The 18,945-nt window shown below is 43.0% G+C and overlaps 2 protein-coding genes across 9 annotated transcripts in view; both read right to left on the reverse strand.

Moving 5' to 3' along the window:
- The window catches only part of ORC3 (origin recognition complex subunit 3), a 260,786-nt gene that overhangs the window by 197,675 nt on the left and 44,166 nt on the right, over nucleotides 1–18,945 (reverse strand). The gene's annotated exons all lie outside the window — the stretch shown is intronic.
- Nucleotides 3,981–18,945, reverse strand: part of CFAP206 (cilia and flagella associated protein 206) — a 46,826-nt gene continuing 31,861 nt past the window's right edge. For 7 of the 8 annotated variants that reach the window (XM_050950123.1, XM_050950122.1, XM_050950120.1 and 4 more), the window contains 3 exons: nucleotides 12,902–13,095; nucleotides 11,247–11,390; nucleotides 3,981–4,235 (listed from right to left, as the gene is read on the reverse strand). In XM_050950123.1, coding sequence (XP_050806080.1) covers nucleotides 4,005–4,235; nucleotides 11,247–11,390; nucleotides 12,902–13,095 — 569 coding nt within the window. In that variant the 3' untranslated portion in view covers nucleotides 3,981–4,004. Of the gene's footprint in view, nucleotides 4,236–11,246; nucleotides 11,391–12,901; nucleotides 13,096–16,104; nucleotides 16,760–18,945 lie in introns of those variants that run through there. The other variant, XM_050950125.1, reaches the window with a different exon arrangement.

The raw sequence follows: 18,945 nt of genomic DNA on the forward strand, positions 1-18,945 counted from the left end.
GGGACCCAGGCCAGCCCCCTCAGGGGTGAGGAGGTAGCACGTCCCCACTCCCAGTTCTGCTCCAGTCACGTCCCAGTCATGTCCCTGGCTCCTGGCCCTGTTCCCAGCCTCAGCACGGATCTGCTCCAGGCCCCACTCCTGCCCCCAGCCTCGACCCCTAGGTGCAGCCCCGCTTCTGGCCCCCAAGCCACCCAAAGCCTTGTCCTCCTTACCCTGTCTGCCCCTGCCCCGGTGCACTGTCCCTGCTCCCAGCCGCAGCTCTGGGGGTGGGCGGGGGGGAGGGAGGGAGGGCGGGCAGCAGGACGTGAACTGGCGGGGGGGTGGCCAATCCTCAAAAGTTTGGGGACTGTTGAACTAAGAAGTCAGAAATCTCTGCACCTATCAGCTGTGGAGGTGAGAGGAGTTAACTGGAGACTGACATTTTAATACATCAACACCACCTGACATATACAATCTACTTATTTACCATCTTCTTCTAGTCTTGGCCCTTCTTAATCTCCTTTATGGCAGTCCCCACTTAAAACAAAGGTATATCAGAGTCCACACAGGATTTGAGCTAACTGGGCGGAGGGCTTCACTGGGTACTGTTTTGGCTAAGTTTGTGGGGGAGAAGTACACATGAGAACATACAGAGAAGAAAGCAACATGCACAGCCAGCCTTAGACAACCACACTATGGTAATGGCTAAAAGAGGTTTGGGGCCGCAAGAAAAGAGGAGAGAATATATTCATAAGCCATTCCACCTTCAGGCAGTTTTTTCATTTTCTTTTTTTTTTTATTAAGTGCCTCACATGGGTTTGCCCCCTTCTTTAAAAACATAGGCAAGGTACCTTTTGATCTAACTTTCAATCTAGTTATGTGGAAAGAGAATTAATATGGGTTTTCAGTGCAATCATGTCTGTGTGGCAACAGCCTAGTTAATTACCTTGTATTTGAAGGACACTAAGGAGCTCTCTAGGCCTCACTATTTGAATCCCTCCAAGTCATTATGTCAAGCTGTCTAGACTGGCTAAAGAGCATGAGTGCCATCCTCAGGGCAGACCATCAAGAAGCAGGGCACAAACCCCAAACTGGTTGTGAGTTCTATACTTAGACTTCACCAACCAGGTATCAAATGTAAACTTCTTAGGCACTATAACAGCCTAACCATGGAGTCACAGACAGGCCTCTTATCTTGCCACCTAGGGAAGCTTGCCTTTCTGACAGATGGTCCCTTGCTCCAAAAATCACAATGTTCAGGTTACTCCCAATCCTCCTGCACACCATGGAACAGCTGATTGCGGAGGGCACGAGGTGCTGGGAGGGAGAGGGGAAGAGTTGATCGGTGGGGCTGCCAGTTGACAAGAGGGGGAAGGTGGCTGCTGGTGGGTGCTAAGCACCCACTCATTTTTCAGTCAACCCCTATGCTCCCAGAGTTAAAACTCATGGAATGAGTTCATATGCAGGTCTCCTCTTAGTGGGGGTGGGGAGGGACAAGAATGCAAAGTCTTTGTTCTTTGATGTTTCACAATGGCTTATTTGGTGGACAGGACCTAACACCTGTAGAAAGTCCGTATTTTACATTAGTTAATGCTTCTTTCCTGTTTGGTGATTTACACGATTATAGTGGGTTGCAGTGCAAACACTCAGTATAATATAAAATGGAATACAAATATTATAAGTGAGATTAATACATGCAGCATCCTACAAGCATTTCATAAAGTCTATGCATTTGTCAGTGTTCATTTGAGACCTAGGGGCCTCGGCATGAGCTGGCATCTGGTCTGCCAGCATCACACATTTCTAAAAAGATTATTCCCTATATGGCCCAGCATTGTGGATGGAGCTGAATGCAGCACATGAACAAAAGGATAGAGCAGAAACTTAGCATGGTTTTGTACAATCACATACCCCAACACATTTTACAGGAGCTAAACATCGATCAGCCCCAACATTCTTGAGAAGTGTTTTTCTGTTTCTTCACCCTTATATACTGTTAAGACGTTGTTGCATCTTGACTCATACAGTAAAGACAAATTTTCACTCAATTGTAAAATTACCAGGAGCATTTGACCAGGCACATATTCTACTAGCCTGTCCTAAGCATGGTGGAAAAAAAAAACAGAAACCCAAAGGATATTTTACTTGGATGTAAAAATAAAAAAGTTACCAGGAAAGTAAAATTTTGCAAGGCTACAATGAAGTCTACCACTATCTAGTCATTTTTAGTGTGCTCACTACTATTTAGTCACTGAATACAGAAAATGCTTAGAAAGCTAGAATTCCTAGAAAACTGGTGTAATAGCTGTCAGGGTGCACACTACCATCTCTGATTCTGTGTTAGCTATAATTTTGTGGATTATTCTAGTGGGAAAATACCTCGGAGAAAGTTTGATTAGGAAGAGTCAAGCACACTGCCTTATCTGGTACTGCTGGAGCCAATTTATCATTTCATTCTTAGTGATTCTACCAAGAAAGGGAAGATTATAGACAAAGGGTTCAGATGATTTTCCTCTAGTTAATATTATTTCATGTCAATGAGAGTTTTGTTTGTGCAAGAATTGGAGGATTGGGGTCAGATTTACAATGGCACTTAGGTACCTATCTGCCACTTCAGTCACCTAAATCTACCATTTAGATACCACTAACATTCTCAATATCACTGCTCAGCTGTCTCCTATTCTCATAGGCACCTAAATCTCCATGGCACCTAAATTTCTGACAAAACCACCTATGTCCTGACACCACCGCACTGCTATTGAGCAGCTTGGAGCCCTAGTGCAAGAGAAAGCTTTGGTGGCCCAAAAACAAGACTCTTAAACTAGACCTTCCTCTGCACATCTACAGATTTGGGCCCAACACATACAAAAAAGGCAGCAAGAAAGAAAGTGTTTCTCAGAATACCCAATAGCCCAATGGTGAGGGCACTCACCAGGGATGTGGAAGATGCAGGTTTAAATCCCCACTCTGCCCAATTTGGAGCACAGATTTGAATGTCATTCTCTGACATCCCAGGTGAGTGCCCTAACAACTGGGTGATAGAGTCAGTCTCTCACTCTAGCCCGGTGAATATTTAATTATTTATACACAGTGAAAACGCTTCACCAGAAGAGCTGGAGAGGGGCCCAGCCCAGAATACCCAATAGCCTGGTAGTCAGGGCACCCACCTGGGCCACCCTGGTTCAAGTTCCTGCCCCAAATCAGGCAAAGGAAGGATTTGAATCCGAGTCTTCCAGGTCAGTGCCCTAACCACTGGGCTATCATGGAGTAGCGGGATCTCTCTCTTTCATTTTTCATGAAAAAGGACTGACCTGGTTTAGTCGTCTAACTCCAAAGGTCATGGCTGAGAATCCAGAGCAGCGGGAGGTGCTTCAGTTCAGAAGCAAAGGCCTTTACCAATGGGAGCTAGGGACCTAAATACCTCTGAGAATCTGGACCTACACCCTCTCCCTTCCCTCTGCATTTCACTTCTGGCTTACTGGTTTCTGAGACTCTCTTTCTTTGGCACCTAACTCTTCCCGTACAATGCCTGGGGAGCCTGGGAAGACATCTAACTCACAGCTGAGATTTCTACTAGGCAACAAGGCACCCAGGCATAGTGTTGCAACACCTAAGTCCCTTTGTGAATCTAGCCCTTGTTCTCTCTAACTCATAACAGTTATTCTTCTTACAATATAATCAAACTTCAAAGACAAGACTCCTAAGGGTGGTGTTATGATGTGCACTCAGGGTATTAAAACATTAAAGGATTCCAAAAACACACACTTCCATAGAAATGCCAGTTTAATTCAGAATTTACAGCCATGCCTGGATTCTACTTTTTTTAAATTGGATGTTTCAGGCTTTTTATAATCACTATCACTTAATGCCATTTAGCTGTTCCTAACAGAAACCATGGAGTGTAACAACAACTCTTTGAATCAATGGACATAGAATTCAGTTTACTATACATTACTTCAGAAATCTGTTTGGATTTTTTTTTAAAACATGTACTATACTTCAGTATGTCTCCTTTTAAACTTTATTTAGGTTTCATCAACTGCTCTGGTTAAGTTCACTTTGACCATACAAGTAGTTGGGGTTGATCCTCCTCGGAGACCAGCCAGGAAAATCTGTGGCCTGGGTACGTTGCTAGAGTTGTCAAGTTTAGTCTGTGTACCAAAATCCTTTAGCAGATACACTTGGGTGGAGTCATCTCTTCTCATATGACTGAGATTAGTCTGCACTGAGTGAGTTAATTTCCTACGCAAATTAGCCTACATATGAAAACAGAATCAGAATAAGAAAGATTTTATTCTTAAATATAATTTTTCTCTTAAATGGAAGTGTTATAGATTACGATGATGCATATTTTTCTCTTTTACATGTACCGCCCCCAGGTTTCACAAATCCATAACTGTGGAATATGTCATTTTAGCACCAATCTGCTGTGGCAACCTTTGAGGAAAAGGCTACAAAAAAGCTTTTTGTGAATTCTTCATACTGTAGAACCAGGATTTTAAAATCAACTGTCTGTTTGTTCCCCCTTCCAGTGAACTGTTAATATTAGCATTGATGTAAAAGGATATAAATTACATGGCATGAAGTTGTTATTGTCGGACTGTATGAAACAAACCATAACATGGGTTGTTATTTTGGAATTAAGCAGTCCCCAAAAAAGGACCACTTCCACCAGCTGCAGGCAACAACATATATATTTTAAAATAACAAAAAATGCCATTTTGCCATAAATTCCTTTGCAAATAAATGTGTAATTGTTTTTGTGGGTAATAGTTATATATGCCTTAAAAGTTAATGCCCTGTGCTCGCAATCATTATGTGGACAATATAATCCATAAAAACATTGATTTTTATGGTAATTATCAACTTGTGGCTATTAACAAATAATTTTAAATTTCAAGTGCCTAAATTAAAATACAGACAATTAAATATAAAATACACCTTATACTCTAATGCAATGCCTGTACCCATGAAAATAAATGTAATTGTTATAAAAATGTTATTTAAGCATCCCTATTTAAAAATTGTTTGCAAGTTGCTAGGCAAAAGGCATGCAAGGTCATGATTACCATCCACCATGCTACTAACAAAATTAAACAATTAATTAAAAGGGCTAGCAAAAATTCAAAACACAATTGGTAAAAGACATTGTTGGGATGTTCCCCCACCACAACCAGGATTCTTAATCTGGCCTTACATCCAATTGGGGTAATTCAAATGTTTCAACTAGCGTTGGTTGCTATATTCCTAGTACTAACATGATAAATTAAAAAATAAAAAAAATTTAAATAAAATTGATTGATTCCAAAGCCAGTGGTTCTATAGACCATGGATACTCCCCAAAAATAATACATAAAGTTTGGTCTTTAACAAGACAAAAATCAGTGGTAAAATCTAAAAGTGCCAGTGAGAACTTTCTTGCTCTGTCCCTGTTAAAAGCCTTGAGCCTAATGCTGGGCCTTCATGAGTAACCCACTAAACTTGTTACACATATGTATAGGTCTTAATCTTAAAAATATACCACCTTTAAGGAGTGGGGTGTTACCCTGGAATTAAGGGGTATGTGTGAAAGTAGAATGAATTAAATTGTAAAAATAAGAATGGATTAAAGAAATGTTGTATGTACCTTTAAGCAGAAATAAGAAATGTTGAAATACAGGTGCCAGGAAAAGAAACATTAGGTATAAACAAGGGTGCTAATGGCGAAACATTAACAGAGGATCGGTAATAATTAATAAGGAAATCAGATATGCATGCCTAGCCCTGGTAAACTTATCAGATTCTGCTTCCTTTGTTATTTTGTTAAGTGCTCGCCCTTTTATCTGTATAAATAAGATAGTTTGTGTCTTGCATGGTGCTCACATTATCTGGATGTTATTAGCAGAGCGCTGTGCTAATAAAACAGAGTGGTCTGACAAACTGTGAGTCCTGAGTCTAACTTTGACAATTTGGAGGTTCCACCGAGATGGCAAATGTCTTCACTGGGGCTGTGTGATTCCTGACTGTTTTTGTAGGATGACCGTGGTAGCCGGCACCTGGGCATTTGGCCCGAGTGGTCCTCCACTAGAGCAGAAAGGCGCACAGCCACAGTGAGGTCTACACCATCGAACCTGTTGGTTCCTACTCTGTTCTGGTAGGGATCCCGGGATCTGACATCAGGAATCTGGTTAGGTAATTATTTCTGTGTTTTTTCCAGACTGAGGACTGTCCTGTCTCTGTGTCTATCTGTCCTCTTGTGGAGTGTTTGAGTCTGGGTGCCGTCTCCGTCCGGGGATAGGCCAACCAAGGGGTTCCTGTCCCCGCGGTCTGAAAGAGTAGAATCTGCACAATCGCAGCCGCACCGCACTTTGGGTAAAACCTCTGGTGTGAAAGCAAGGGTGACTGAGGCAGTAGCCTGTGGGCTCCTTTTGTGTGTTGCACTGGGCATCGCTCTGATGAACCCGAATTTCCTTGTGTGATTGGTGTGTGAAGTCCGCCTGTATTGGTAACCAGACGTCTAAGTCGGGACAGTTCCCTAAATGAACGCCGGCTCATTTTATGTATTTAGTATGGGTCCGGACTCCTGTAAAAAGGGTCCAGACTCCTGTAAATTTCTGGAAGAATGGTCTAGGCTAACTCAGGGGGATCCCAAAACTCAGTGGCCGCTGTTAAAATCTTGAAACAAAGACTGAGTGGACGTCTTAAAAGACAAACTCGGCCAACCTAAAACTAAATTGGCTAAAGGAGAGATTAATTGTTTCATGCAGGGGTGGCAAGAGGCAAATCATAGGTGGACAAAATCAAAACTCGCCTCTCTCAAATATTCAAATAATAAGTTAAAAGCTTTATTAAAAGCCTCCTCTCCCACCACCAGACTGAGCGCTCCCCTTTACCCCGTTCTCCAAACCCCGGATTGATCCAACCCCCTTCATACTCCCATCTCCTTGTAAAAAGGACAAAAAGCCCCTTGTTTTGTTCCCCTTTGTTGTCTGCCTCAAAAACTGATTCTTTAGTGTTCCACTACCAATTCAGCAAGGAGGGTGGGCTCCTCAACTAGTCCCCGCCCTTCCTGGTCCCTTTCCATGAACATTTCTTTCAAAATTGTGAAATGACCACAATATCACTCACAAACGGTTCATTGGAAAAAGCAGGATCGGGCCCAGACAAGCAGGTAAGCAACAGATAAAGAAACTGAAAAACAGGTTGAAAGCCCTAAGGGAATAGTGTCAGGAGTAAGAAAAGCAGTAAGTGCAGGCATGAACCCCTGGAACAATACTTAAAATGGTGAAATCTGAGGTGATAAAGGTGTCATTTTGGGACATAAACAAGTGATTTAAGAAAAGAGAGTGAAAAGTTAACTCTACAGAGGCTGAAGAGAATTAAGCAGTTAAACTTTGTGGAAAATGTTAAAAAAGGACCACATTGAAGAGAGAGAATTCTTGGTTTTTTTGCAGCCATTCTGAAGGGAAAATGGGCCCTTTTCCAGAAGAATGCCTGTAAATAATCCAAATATATATACAGCTATGTAAAAACAAAGCAGTGTAAAGGAATGTTAAAGAAAAGAAAATGGGTATGTATCTATTTGTCTGTGAAAATATGTAAAGTTCTAAGAATCTAAACCAACACATCTGGTTTGTAAAACTCCTGTTTTCTAGGTGTGAGATAAATTGGTTTTGTTTTTGTTTTTAATGCCACTAAAAACTCATTTGACTCTTTAATTCAAAGTTGCAAAACTGACAGATCTTTTTGCAAGACCCAGGTAATTAGTGCTGTTTGGCTTTGGGATTTAGCATTTATCTCTTAAGAGGTATCTTGATTCTTTACAAAAATTAAAATGTTTTTAAATAAAGGCTCCTGAGGTTACAAGCAGTAGTTGAAATAATGGCAAATGAAACCAGAGAAAGTTTAAAAACCCTGGCCAAAGAAACAGGGGCAATCCGACAGGTGGCCCTCCAAAACCGTCAGGCATTAGACATAGTGCTGGCGGCCAAAGGAGGGATCTGTGCTCTCATTGGAAAAGAATGTTGTGTGTTTATACCTGATAATACCAATGAGGTAATAGATTGCGCTAGCCACTTAGAACAAATCGCATATCTTCCCCATGAAGAGTCGAGTTCTTTATGGAAGTGGCTAAGTAACCTGTTCAATTTCTCTGGCATAGGAAACTGGTTGTTTCAGGGAGCCCTAGCTATCCTGCTGGGAATCTTAGTGATTTTTGTATGCTTTCAGTTAATCTCCTGTTGTATCCAGAATTGTGTCACCCAGATAGCTGCCCCAAACCAGAGTGCTAATATGATGATTTTAAATATCACTGATGAAGAAATAAAGAATGATTGATTTGTGGAACCAGTACAATTTTGGTCATGGCGGTGAGCTTGACCAAAAGGAGGGATTGTGAAAGTAGAATGAATTAAATTGTAAAAATAAGAATGGATTAAAGAAATGTTGTATGTACCTTTAAGCAGAAATAAGAAATGTTGAAATACAGGTGCCAGGAAAAGAAACATTAGGTATAAACGAGGGTGCTAATGGCGAAACATTAACAGAGGATCGGTAATAGTTAGTAAGGAAATCAGATATGCATGTCTAGCCCTGGTAAACTTATCAGATTCTGCTTCCTTTGTTATCTTGTTAAGTGCTCGCCCTTTTATCTGTATAAATAAGATAGTTTGTGTCTTGCATGGTGCTCACATTATCTGGATGTTATTAGCAGAGCGCTGTGCTAATAGAACAGAGTGGTCTGACAAACTGTGAGTCCTGAGTCTAACTTTGACATATGTAACCCCAGAATTTGATCAAGCTAACTGCAGCCATATTGTTTTATTTTATTAATTTATGGTGGTTGAATGTACACATCAATCCTTCCTGAAAATCCTTAGAGACTGAACTCCGGGTCTCCAGGTAGGAATTGGGGGGGTTTTAGGCACTGGAGAAGAGCAATGACGTGAACTCTAGCCCACGCAAAGGTTATACAATGACATATGTAACCCACACACCTCTTGAATGTGATGTTCTGGCCTCTCTAGTGGCACAGAGACCACTTAGAGATTAATGAGTCTGCTCTGTACCCTTAGCTAAGGGTTAATTTGAACAAGCAGGAATTTTGAAGACAAACCCCTTTGTTTACACCTGAATGATCTGTTACTTTGGGAGCGCGGCTCCCAGTGCTGTAAGCTAATCCCCACGGGGAGGTGGAGTACCTGCAGCGCTGGGAGAGCTCTCTCCCAGCGCTGTGGCACCGCGACCACACTCACACTTCAAAGCGCTCCCACGGGAGCGCTCCCACGGGAGCACTGTACAGCTGCAAGTGTATCCATACCTAAAGTCAAATACTAGCTGCAGGCTTGCAGTTTCTGCTAATCCAAACAATGACCAAAAAAAAAAAAGCCAACTAAAAATAAATAATTGAAGACCTCAAGGTTAAGTGTGTTTAACATAAAACCTTATTATAACAAAGTATTAAAATATTTTATTAATTTATTAAAATTAAAAATTAATTATAAGAAAACTAAATAAAAATGTACTTTAAAACTGTTCTCTAAAGCTATTCTGAAAAACGTTTTTCCTAACACCTTACTCTTGGCAAAAAGGCAACTTGCCATTGCTGACCTGCGACTAATTACTCAACACCACCTCTAATTTTAAATAATTAGTTAAAATGTTCTAAACCTATTGCTTATGTCTATACATGCTTAAAACTAATAAACAGTAGTTTTAAATAAAAGCATGCTTACTTTTATCAATCTCTCAGCTGTGTTCCCAATAATTTATTCCTAACACTGCTTAAAATAAAACAATTAAGCTACCACTGCTTTGGGTGTAAAAACCCTCCGTAACAGGGTAACAGATAATGAGGAGGTAGTGTCTGTGTCTACTGCTCTAATGGATTTGAGCTGATGTTTCTATATTTTAAAATACAATTTAAAACAAAGGTCCCAATATACAATTTGGAAAACAAAGGTCTTATAGGATAATGCTAGGAGGGAGAACAGTAACAAATTACACAAACTGATGGATAATCAAGAAGGATAAAATTCCATTTTCAGTTCCGCAAAGTGGATCTTTATTCTGATAGTCTGCTCTGCCTACATGACTTATGCAGAACTCATGGCAGGTAGAATGATCAGAATAACAGAGATGAGATCTTCTGTGTAGATTTAAGATGAGACTATTACCCCAATGTTGCATGAATCTAACAACTGAAACCATAGTATGCAGTGCAGACTGTAAGGAAAAAAAAATTATTTGAAAGGCACTTATTATTTGGGGTGTGTTTTTTTAAATTTACAGCCAGAATATTAAGGACATACCTGCAATTTCTAACAGCAGGTCATATACTTCTACAGATTAAGTAACGATACCTGAAAAACCTGCCTCAACATTCTACATCCAACACAAAAAATGTATTTATTTTGTTGTTGTGCTATCTTACACTCGGAATTGGTCCTGTGCAAAATATGCACAAAAAAATTGCAAACTGGATGATGTAAGTCAACATGGAAGGAGTTGGGACAAAGTGAAAAATAATTTACTAGGAAACAAATTAAGGCCCCAATCCTTCAGTGACTTCCATCTTGGTCTATTCAAGCAGAACTCATTGCAGGATCAGGCCCGCGAATTGATAGTAAATTAATGTTGCTGTGAGCAAACCTGGCAGTCAGTTAATTTGTTATTGGCCAGAATACGCAACTCAGTGTTATAAAATTTACACATTTCACTGGATGTCTGAAATTAGACTTCAAAAGGCAAGAAAAAGCTCAATACACATTTTCATATACAAGGGACAGTTATTACAGATTCTCTCATCTATACAATCATGTAGCATATTTTCTTCAACTCACTCTCTGTAGTTTTATAATCTCTTAGTGGTGTTTTTACCCACACTTTACTACAGTTACTACAACTTTTTTTCCTTGTGACTTGGTGGTATAATATTTATTAATGTATACAGCTTCATTTGCAGTAACTTTTTTTTTAAATCATCTTAGCCCTTTTTGTATCATTGTACTACAAAGGTAAGATATAGCACATAACTTCCAAATGGTTAAGCTGTCTGTATTAGTTAAGCTGTTTTAGTACAGAGTAGCACCCTAAAAATTCACTATTATTTGAAAGAATCCTACAACTTAAAAGAGTGCCTCAGACTTTAGAACCAATGGATCTAGCCAGGAAAATATTGCTTTAAAAAAAAATGGGGGGGAAGCTTTTGAAACAGGAATATGAAATACAGTGAAATAAGATCAAACAAATGATTACAGGAACTTGTGTCTCCATAGACTGATACAAACCAATTTTATGGCTTTTCTCCTCAGTTCCCATTCATTCCACTCATAGGACTTCACAATAGTTGGAGGCAATATATGGGTGTCAGTCTGAGTACTGCTGTCGCATTTGGTAATTGGTTTCACTGAACGTTTGTCTCCACTTCTGACCTGGATGAAGACACAGGTATTTCTTAGGAGAATCCATAAGTCACAGGGGAAAAAATGACATGTAGACACAGCACAGTATTTTTTTAAACAAACAGGAATCTGAGAATACTGAAAGCTTTAAAGACTTGACTACAAAATATAGAAGTCTTTTAGTAACTAGTGGTCAATAATCATCTTATGTTCATATAGTATCTGTCATTCCAGAGGATCCTAAAATACTTTACAGATTTAAACTAAGATACAGTAACTCCTCGCTTAACATTGTAGTTATGTTCCTGAAAAAAATGCTACTTTAAGCTAAACAATGTTAAGCAAATCCACTTTCCCCATAAGAATTAATGTAAATAGGGCAGGTTAGGTTCCAAGGAAATTTTTTTCACCAGACAAAAGTGTGTGTGTGCGCGCATGCACGCGCACACACTTTACCAGGCTGGAGCTCCCTTTTCCCTTCCCCAGCACTGCTCTGCTTCAGGTATCTTGCTCCCAGGCAGCGAGCCCTTCTCTCTCCAGTGCTAAAGTGAGATTTCTCTGTCTTCTAGCTCCACAGCCCTTTTATGCAGGCTAGCTGTGGCCTGATTAAGCCAGCCACACTTAGGGCCAACTACCTCGCCAGCCTCCCTGAGCTGCTCTTAATCCCTTTTACCTTGGAGTGGGGCAGCTGCCCTACTATAGGGAGCATTGCACAACGTTTTAAACAAGCATGTTCTCTAATTGATCAGCAACATAACAAAACAATGTTAACTGGGACGACTTTAAGTGAGGAGTTACTGTACAAAATTTATGCAGGGGTTGCTGAAAAGTAGCTACCTCTGGGGTAAAGCCTAGCACCTGTTTAACAATACACAGAACAATTAAATGAAGAATACAATATCTAACTGAAACTGCAGGGGGAATTTAAAAAGCAGAATGCAGTTGTCCAAGTTGGAATTTGTCCAGGACACCAATGTTAACACCCATATGCTAAACATATTAATTTTAAAAATATCATCTATGATTTTTCTCCCCAAATAACATTTTTTCCCTATTACAATATACAGGGATGGACAAAGGGTCTCCAACTTGTGCTGACCAAGTTTCTCATATTCATCTACAATGTTTAATTACACAGGGTCCTCTCCTCCCTTATACAAACGATTCCTACAAAGGGGGGACAGGAAACATCATCCACAGAATTTCTCTGGACTGAAGATGGGAGAATGCTGCCACCACTGAATTTCCGTGGCCCTACCCCTCCCACATATAGAGTTTAAGGATGAACAATTTCCCAGAGGTGATGCCCATCATCTGCACACCAAAGAGTAGGATCTGCTGGATCCCCACATACTGTACTCTCTTTGCTGGATAGAGGATTACATATGTCCTCAGACAAAGTATTCTCTCCATAAAACACATTTTTTTCTATGTCCCACTAATTCCAGATTGGCCAGGTCCCAGCGCTTTTCAGTGAATCAAAAGGACAGCTAGGTCAGTGTCACATCACCTATTCAACAGGGGATGCAAGCAGTGAATACCTGTGAATGAGGAGCAAGGGATTCAAACTGATGATGAAGCTCAAGCAGCTGAATAAGTTCAGCACATTCTTTTGCTTTTTCTCCAATCAACTGAATGAACATATCTGGGTTTTGGGCAAAAACATATGCTGATTCCTTGGAACTGAAAGTGTAATATTTCTCCTTATGTTTCAAAATTCCAATAGCAGGATTTCCTAACAAATGAAGCCAAAACAAGAGTGAACCAATAAATCATTCAACACACAAGGCTCCTATAATCATGAGTATACATTTCCCTCAACCAGCTCTTACTCCATCGCTTTTGGAATTGTAACAGAACCTACAATCTAAACCTTTTTCAAAATTAAGAAATGCTCTCCATTACACAGTAGAATCAGATACTGTGAAAGTCAGCTTCTACAAATCATCAGAACTGATGATGACCATCTTACACCCAGTTCCCCAGGAGGGATAACGATATCTACCGCCTTTGTAAAGCACTTTGAAATTTACTGGTGGAAAGTGCTACATAAGAGCTAGATATTATTATAGTCTGGATCATGCTTAAATTACAACCAGAAAGACTACTCAGACTTTATCATCCATATCTATCAAGTTAATATAAAATATGTTCCCTTTCATTTATATTGCACATATCTGCCCTTCACATTTCCTGTGGAAGAGTGATTGTAATTTAATTACTCTTTTATGCCAAAGGACAATACTAAGTAGGTCAGGAAGTTGAACTACAATTAAAGTTCTGTTTTTACTGCTACAAACAGTGGTATTTTGCCCCCATTCCCCCCCCCCCCAGAAAACCAAACTAAACCATCAGTTATACTAAAAGAAATGACAGGATTACTAAGTATCACCAAAAAAGATGAGCAAGTAGAGCCAGTGTTCCCTCTAATTTTTCCCACCCATGTGTGGAATGAATTTTGTTATGTACACCAATATGGAGGTGATATGTGACACATCCCCTCCACACTGATACACATAACAAAATTCATGTGGCAGGGTGAGGCCGAGGGGTTCAGAGTGTGGGAGAGGCTCAGGGCTGAGGCAGAGGGCTGGGGTAAGGGGGGGTGAGGGCTCCAGCTGGTGGCGCGGGATCTGGGATGGGGCTGGAGAGAGGGGTTTGGGGTCCAGTGGGGCTCCCCCAGGGCTAAGGTGGAGAGAGAGAGGACTCCTCCCCAGCCCACTCTCTCTCCCCACAGCAGGTCCAGGTGCGGGACTGGGCTGAGTTTGGGGAGCAGCATCACGGCAGGTACGGGGCTTGTGGAGAGGCATCTCTTCCTGCCTCAGCCCCAAGCACCTGCGCAGTGCTTAACAGGCAGCTCATAGACTCATATACTTTAAGGCCAGAAGGAACCATTATGATAATCTAATCTAACCTCCTGCACAATGCAGGCCACAGAATCTCAACCCATCCACTCCTGTAACAAACCTCTAACCTATGTCTGAGGGTATGTCTACATTACGGGATTATTCCGATTTTACAGAAACTGGTTTTTTAAAACAGATTATATAAAGTCAAGTGTACGTGGCCACACTAAGCACATTAATTCGGCAGTGTGCATCCATGTACCGAGGCTAGCGTCGATTTCCTGAGCATTGCACTGTGGGTAGCTATCCCATAGTTCCTGCAGTCTCCCCCGCCCATTGGAATGCTGGATTGAGATCCCAGTGCCTGATGGGGCAAAAAACATTGCCGCTGGTGCTCCTGGATACAGCCTCACTCCTCCTTCCGTGAAAGCAGCAGCAGCCAACTGTTTCGCGCCTATTTTCCTGGGTGAACTGTGCAGACGCCATTCTGTGGCAAGCATGGACCCTGCTGAGCTCAAGACAGCAATCATGGACATTTTAAACACCTCGCGCACTCTCGTGCAGTCAATGCTGAACCGGGACCTGCAAAGCGAGGCGAGGAGGCGGTGGCTATGGCAGAGTGGCGACGAGAGTGATGAGGACATAGACACAGAATTCTGTCAAACTGCGGGTCCCTGCGCTTTGGAGATCCTGCTGGTAATGGGGCAGGTTCTAGCCACTGAACGCTGATTTTGGGCCCGGGAAACAAGCACAGACTGGTGGGACCGCATAGTGCTGCAGGTGTGGGACGATTCCCAGTGGCTGCGAAACTTTCGCATGCATAAGGGCACTTTCATGGAACTTTGTGACTTGCTTTCCCCTGCCCTGAAGCGCCAGAATACCAAGATGAGAGCAGCCCTCACAGTTGAGAAGCAAGCAGTAATAGCCCTCTGGAAGCTTGCAACACCAGACAGCTACCGGTCAGTCGGGAATCAATTTGGAGTGGGAAAATCTACTGTGGGGGCTGCTGTGATGCAAGTAGCCAAAGCAATCACTAAGCTGCTGCTGCTACAAAAGGTTGTGACTCTGGGAAATGTGCAGGTCATAGTGGACGACTTTGCTGCAATGGGATCCCTAACTGTGGGGGGGCGATAAATGAAACCCATATCCCTATCTTGGCACTGGAGCACCAGGGCACCCAGTACATAACCTCAAGGGGTACTTTTCCATGGTGCTGCAAGCACTGGTGGATCACAAGGGACGTTTCACCAGCATCCACGTGGGATGGCCAGGAAGGGTTCATGACGCTCCTGTCTTCAGGAACACTACTCTGTTTAAACAGCTGCAGCAAGGGAATTACTTCCCAGACCACAAAATAACAGTTGGGGATGTTGAAATGCTTATAGTTATCCTGGGGGATCCAGCCTACCCCTTGATGCCATAGCTCGTGAAGCCATACACAGGCAGCCTGGACAGTAGTCAGGAGCTGTTCAACTACAGGCTGAGCAAGTGCAGGATGGTGGTAGAATGTGCATTTGGCCGTTTAAAGGCACGCTGGCACACATTACTGACTCGCTCAGACCTCAGCCAAACCAATGTCTCCATTGTTATTGCTGCTTGCTCCACAATCTCTGGGACAGTAAGGGGGAGACCTTTATGGCAGGGTGGGAGGCTGAGGCAAATCACCTGGCCGCTGATTACGCACAGCCAGACACCAGGGCAATTAGAAGAGCACACCAGGAAGCGGTTCACATTACAGAAGCTTTGAAAACCAGTTTCATCACTGGCCAGGGTACAGTGTGACTGTTGTGTTTGTTTCTCCTTGATGAAACCCCCCCACCCCCTTTATTGACTCCTTCCCTGTAAGCCACCCACCCCTTTGATCACAGCTTGCTTTCTAAGGAAATAAAGTCACTCTCTTTAAAAATCATGTATTCTTTATTACTTAATTATAAAAAGAAGGAGAGAACTGACAAGGTAGCCCAGGTGGGGTTTGGGAGGAGGATAGTAGGGAAGGAAAAGGCCACTAAAAAAATTTCATAATAATGAGAGCCTTTTGGTTGGGCTGTCCACTGAGGTGGAGTGGGCGGGTGACGGAGCCTACCCCCATGAGTTCTTACTCGTCTGGTGGGTGAGGAGGCTAAGGAACATGGTGAGGGGGGAGGTTGGTTATACAGGAGCAGCAGTGGCACTCTGTGATCCTGCTGCCGTTCCTGAAGCTCCACCATATGCCAGAGCATGTCAGTTTGATCACGCAGCAGCCCCAGAGTTGCATCCCACCACCGCTATCTTCCTGCTGCCACCTCTCAACTCGAGCATCTCTTCTCTCATCTCGAGTGTCCCTCCTGTCCTCACGTTCGCCCCTCCTGTCCTCACGTTCGTCCCTCCTGTCCTCACGGTCACTGGCATCTTTCCTGTACTTTGCTATCACGTCCTTCCACTCATTCAGATGAGCTCTTTCATTGCGGGTCACTTCCATGATTTCCGAAAACATTTCTTCTTGCGTCTTTTTTTTCCGCCACCTTATCTGAGATAGCCTTTGGGACAGAGTAGAGAGGCTTGAAAAATTTGCAGCTGCATGAGGGAGGGAAAAAAAGGGAGAGAAGTATTAAAAAAAGATACATTTTAGAGAACAATGGTCATACTCTTTCACAGTGAACAACACTATTCACCTTACATAGCACATGTGTTTTCACTACAAGGTCGCATTTTGCATCTTAATATTGAGTGCCTGCGGCTTTGGTGTTACAGATCACAGACACAGGTCTGGGCAGCAGAATTTGGCTTGCATGCGGCCATGGTAAGCCATTGTCTTTCATTTTCTGCAGCCTTCATCTATCCAGCACCCTCCTTTCCCAAATAGCAAGCAAAGCCCATTGAGTGCTGCTTCTTTCCTGTTAACGTGTAGCAGCAGAAACCACCCCATGGATGGTATCATGGAAGATCACTGCTAAACACCCCCCTTTCCGCCCCCCAACCGCATGGCTGATAGCAGGGAAGATCCCTGCTAGCCAAACACGGAAAAGCTCAGTGCCAATCGCCCCCCCCTTCCCCCTGCTTAGCTACCTGCAGAGAAGGATTTCTTTTAAGCCACAGGCAAACAGCCCAGAAGGAATGCCCATCTCTGTCTCCTTACTTAAATTCATGAATTTCAAGCAGGTTACCATGAGGATAACACAGCGAGATAAAGAACGGATGTTGCTTGAATGCCAGCAATCACCGGGACCATATGCAGCTAGGCTTTGTCATGCAATGATACCAGATTACTTGCTACATGCATGGCGTGGTCAAGTATCCTACCATGGAGGACGGAATAAAGCAGCGCTGCCCAGAAACCTTCTGCAAAGGCTTTTGGAGTACCTCTAGGAGAGCTTCATGGAGATGTCCCTGGAGGATTTCCGCTCCATCCCCAGACATGTTAACAGACTTTTCCAGTAACTGTACTGGCCGCAAATGCATCCCAAGTCCTCAGGGCAAATTAATCATTAAAAAACGCTTGCTTTTAAACCATGTCTTATATTTACAAGGTACACTCACCAGAGGTCCCTTCCATGGCTTCATTGTCTGGGTTAGTTGCTTGGGAGGGTTGGAAGGGTAATTCTGTCAGGGTGAGAAAAAGCTCCTGGCTGTTGGGGAGAACGGAGTGCTGTGTGCTCTCTACAAGCTCGTCCTCCTCTTCCTCCTCATCTTCCCCGTCCGCAGAATCCTCTGTCATGGCTGCGATTACCACCCCTACCTCGGAATCCACGGACGGGGTGGGGTAGTGGTGGCGGACCCCCCTAGAATTGCACGCAGCTCAGCATAGAAGCGACATGTTTTCGGCCCTGCCCTGGACTTTCTGTTTGCTTCTTTGGTTTTCTGGTAGGCTTGTCTGAGCTCCTTAACTTTCACACAGCACTGTACTGAGTCCCTGGTGTGGCCTCTCTGCATCATGACCTTGGAAATTTTTTCAAATGTTTTTTTCATTTCGTCTTCTGGAACGGAGTTCTGTTAGCACAGAATCCTCTCCCCATACAGCGATCAGATCCAGTACCTCCCGTGCAGTCCATGCTGGAGTTCTTTTTCGATTCTCAGGAGACTGCATTGTTACCTGATGAGCTCTGTGTGGTCACCTGTGCTGATGATCTCTCCACGCTGGGCGAACAGGAAATGAAATTCAAAAGTTCGCGGGGCTTTTCCTGTCTACCTGGCCAGTGCATCCGACTCCAGATTGCTGTCCAGAGTGGTAAAAATGGAGCACTGTGGGATAGCTCCCGGAGGCCAATACCGTCGAATTGTGGCCACATTAACCCTAATCCGACATGGCAATACCAATTTCAGCACTACTCTCCTTGTCGGGGAGGAGTACAGAAATCGGTTTAAAGAGCCCTTTATATCGATATAAAGGGCTTCGTTGTGTGGACGAGTGCAGGGTTAAATCGGTTTAACGCTGCTAAATTCGGTTTAAACACATAGTGTAGACCAGGCCTGAGTTACTGAAGTCTTCAAATTGTGGTTTGAAGACCTCAAGCTGCAGAGAATCTTCCAGCAAGTGTCCCATGCCCCATGCTGCAGAGGAAGGCAAAAAACCTCCAGGGCCTCTTCCAATCTGCCCTGGAGGAAAATTCCTTCCTATCTGCCCTGGAGGAAAATTCCTTCCTGACCCCAAATATGGCGATCAGTTAAACCCTGAGCATGTGGGCAAGGCTCACCAGCCAGCACCCAGGAAAGAATTCTCTGTAGTAACTCAGATCCCACCCCATCTAACATCCCATCACAGA

The sequence above is a fragment of the Gopherus flavomarginatus genome, chromosome 4 (assembly GCF_025201925.1).
Source record: "Gopherus flavomarginatus isolate rGopFla2 chromosome 4, rGopFla2.mat.asm, whole genome shotgun sequence".
Classification (NCBI taxonomy): domain Eukaryota; kingdom Metazoa; phylum Chordata; order Testudines; family Testudinidae; genus Gopherus; species Gopherus flavomarginatus.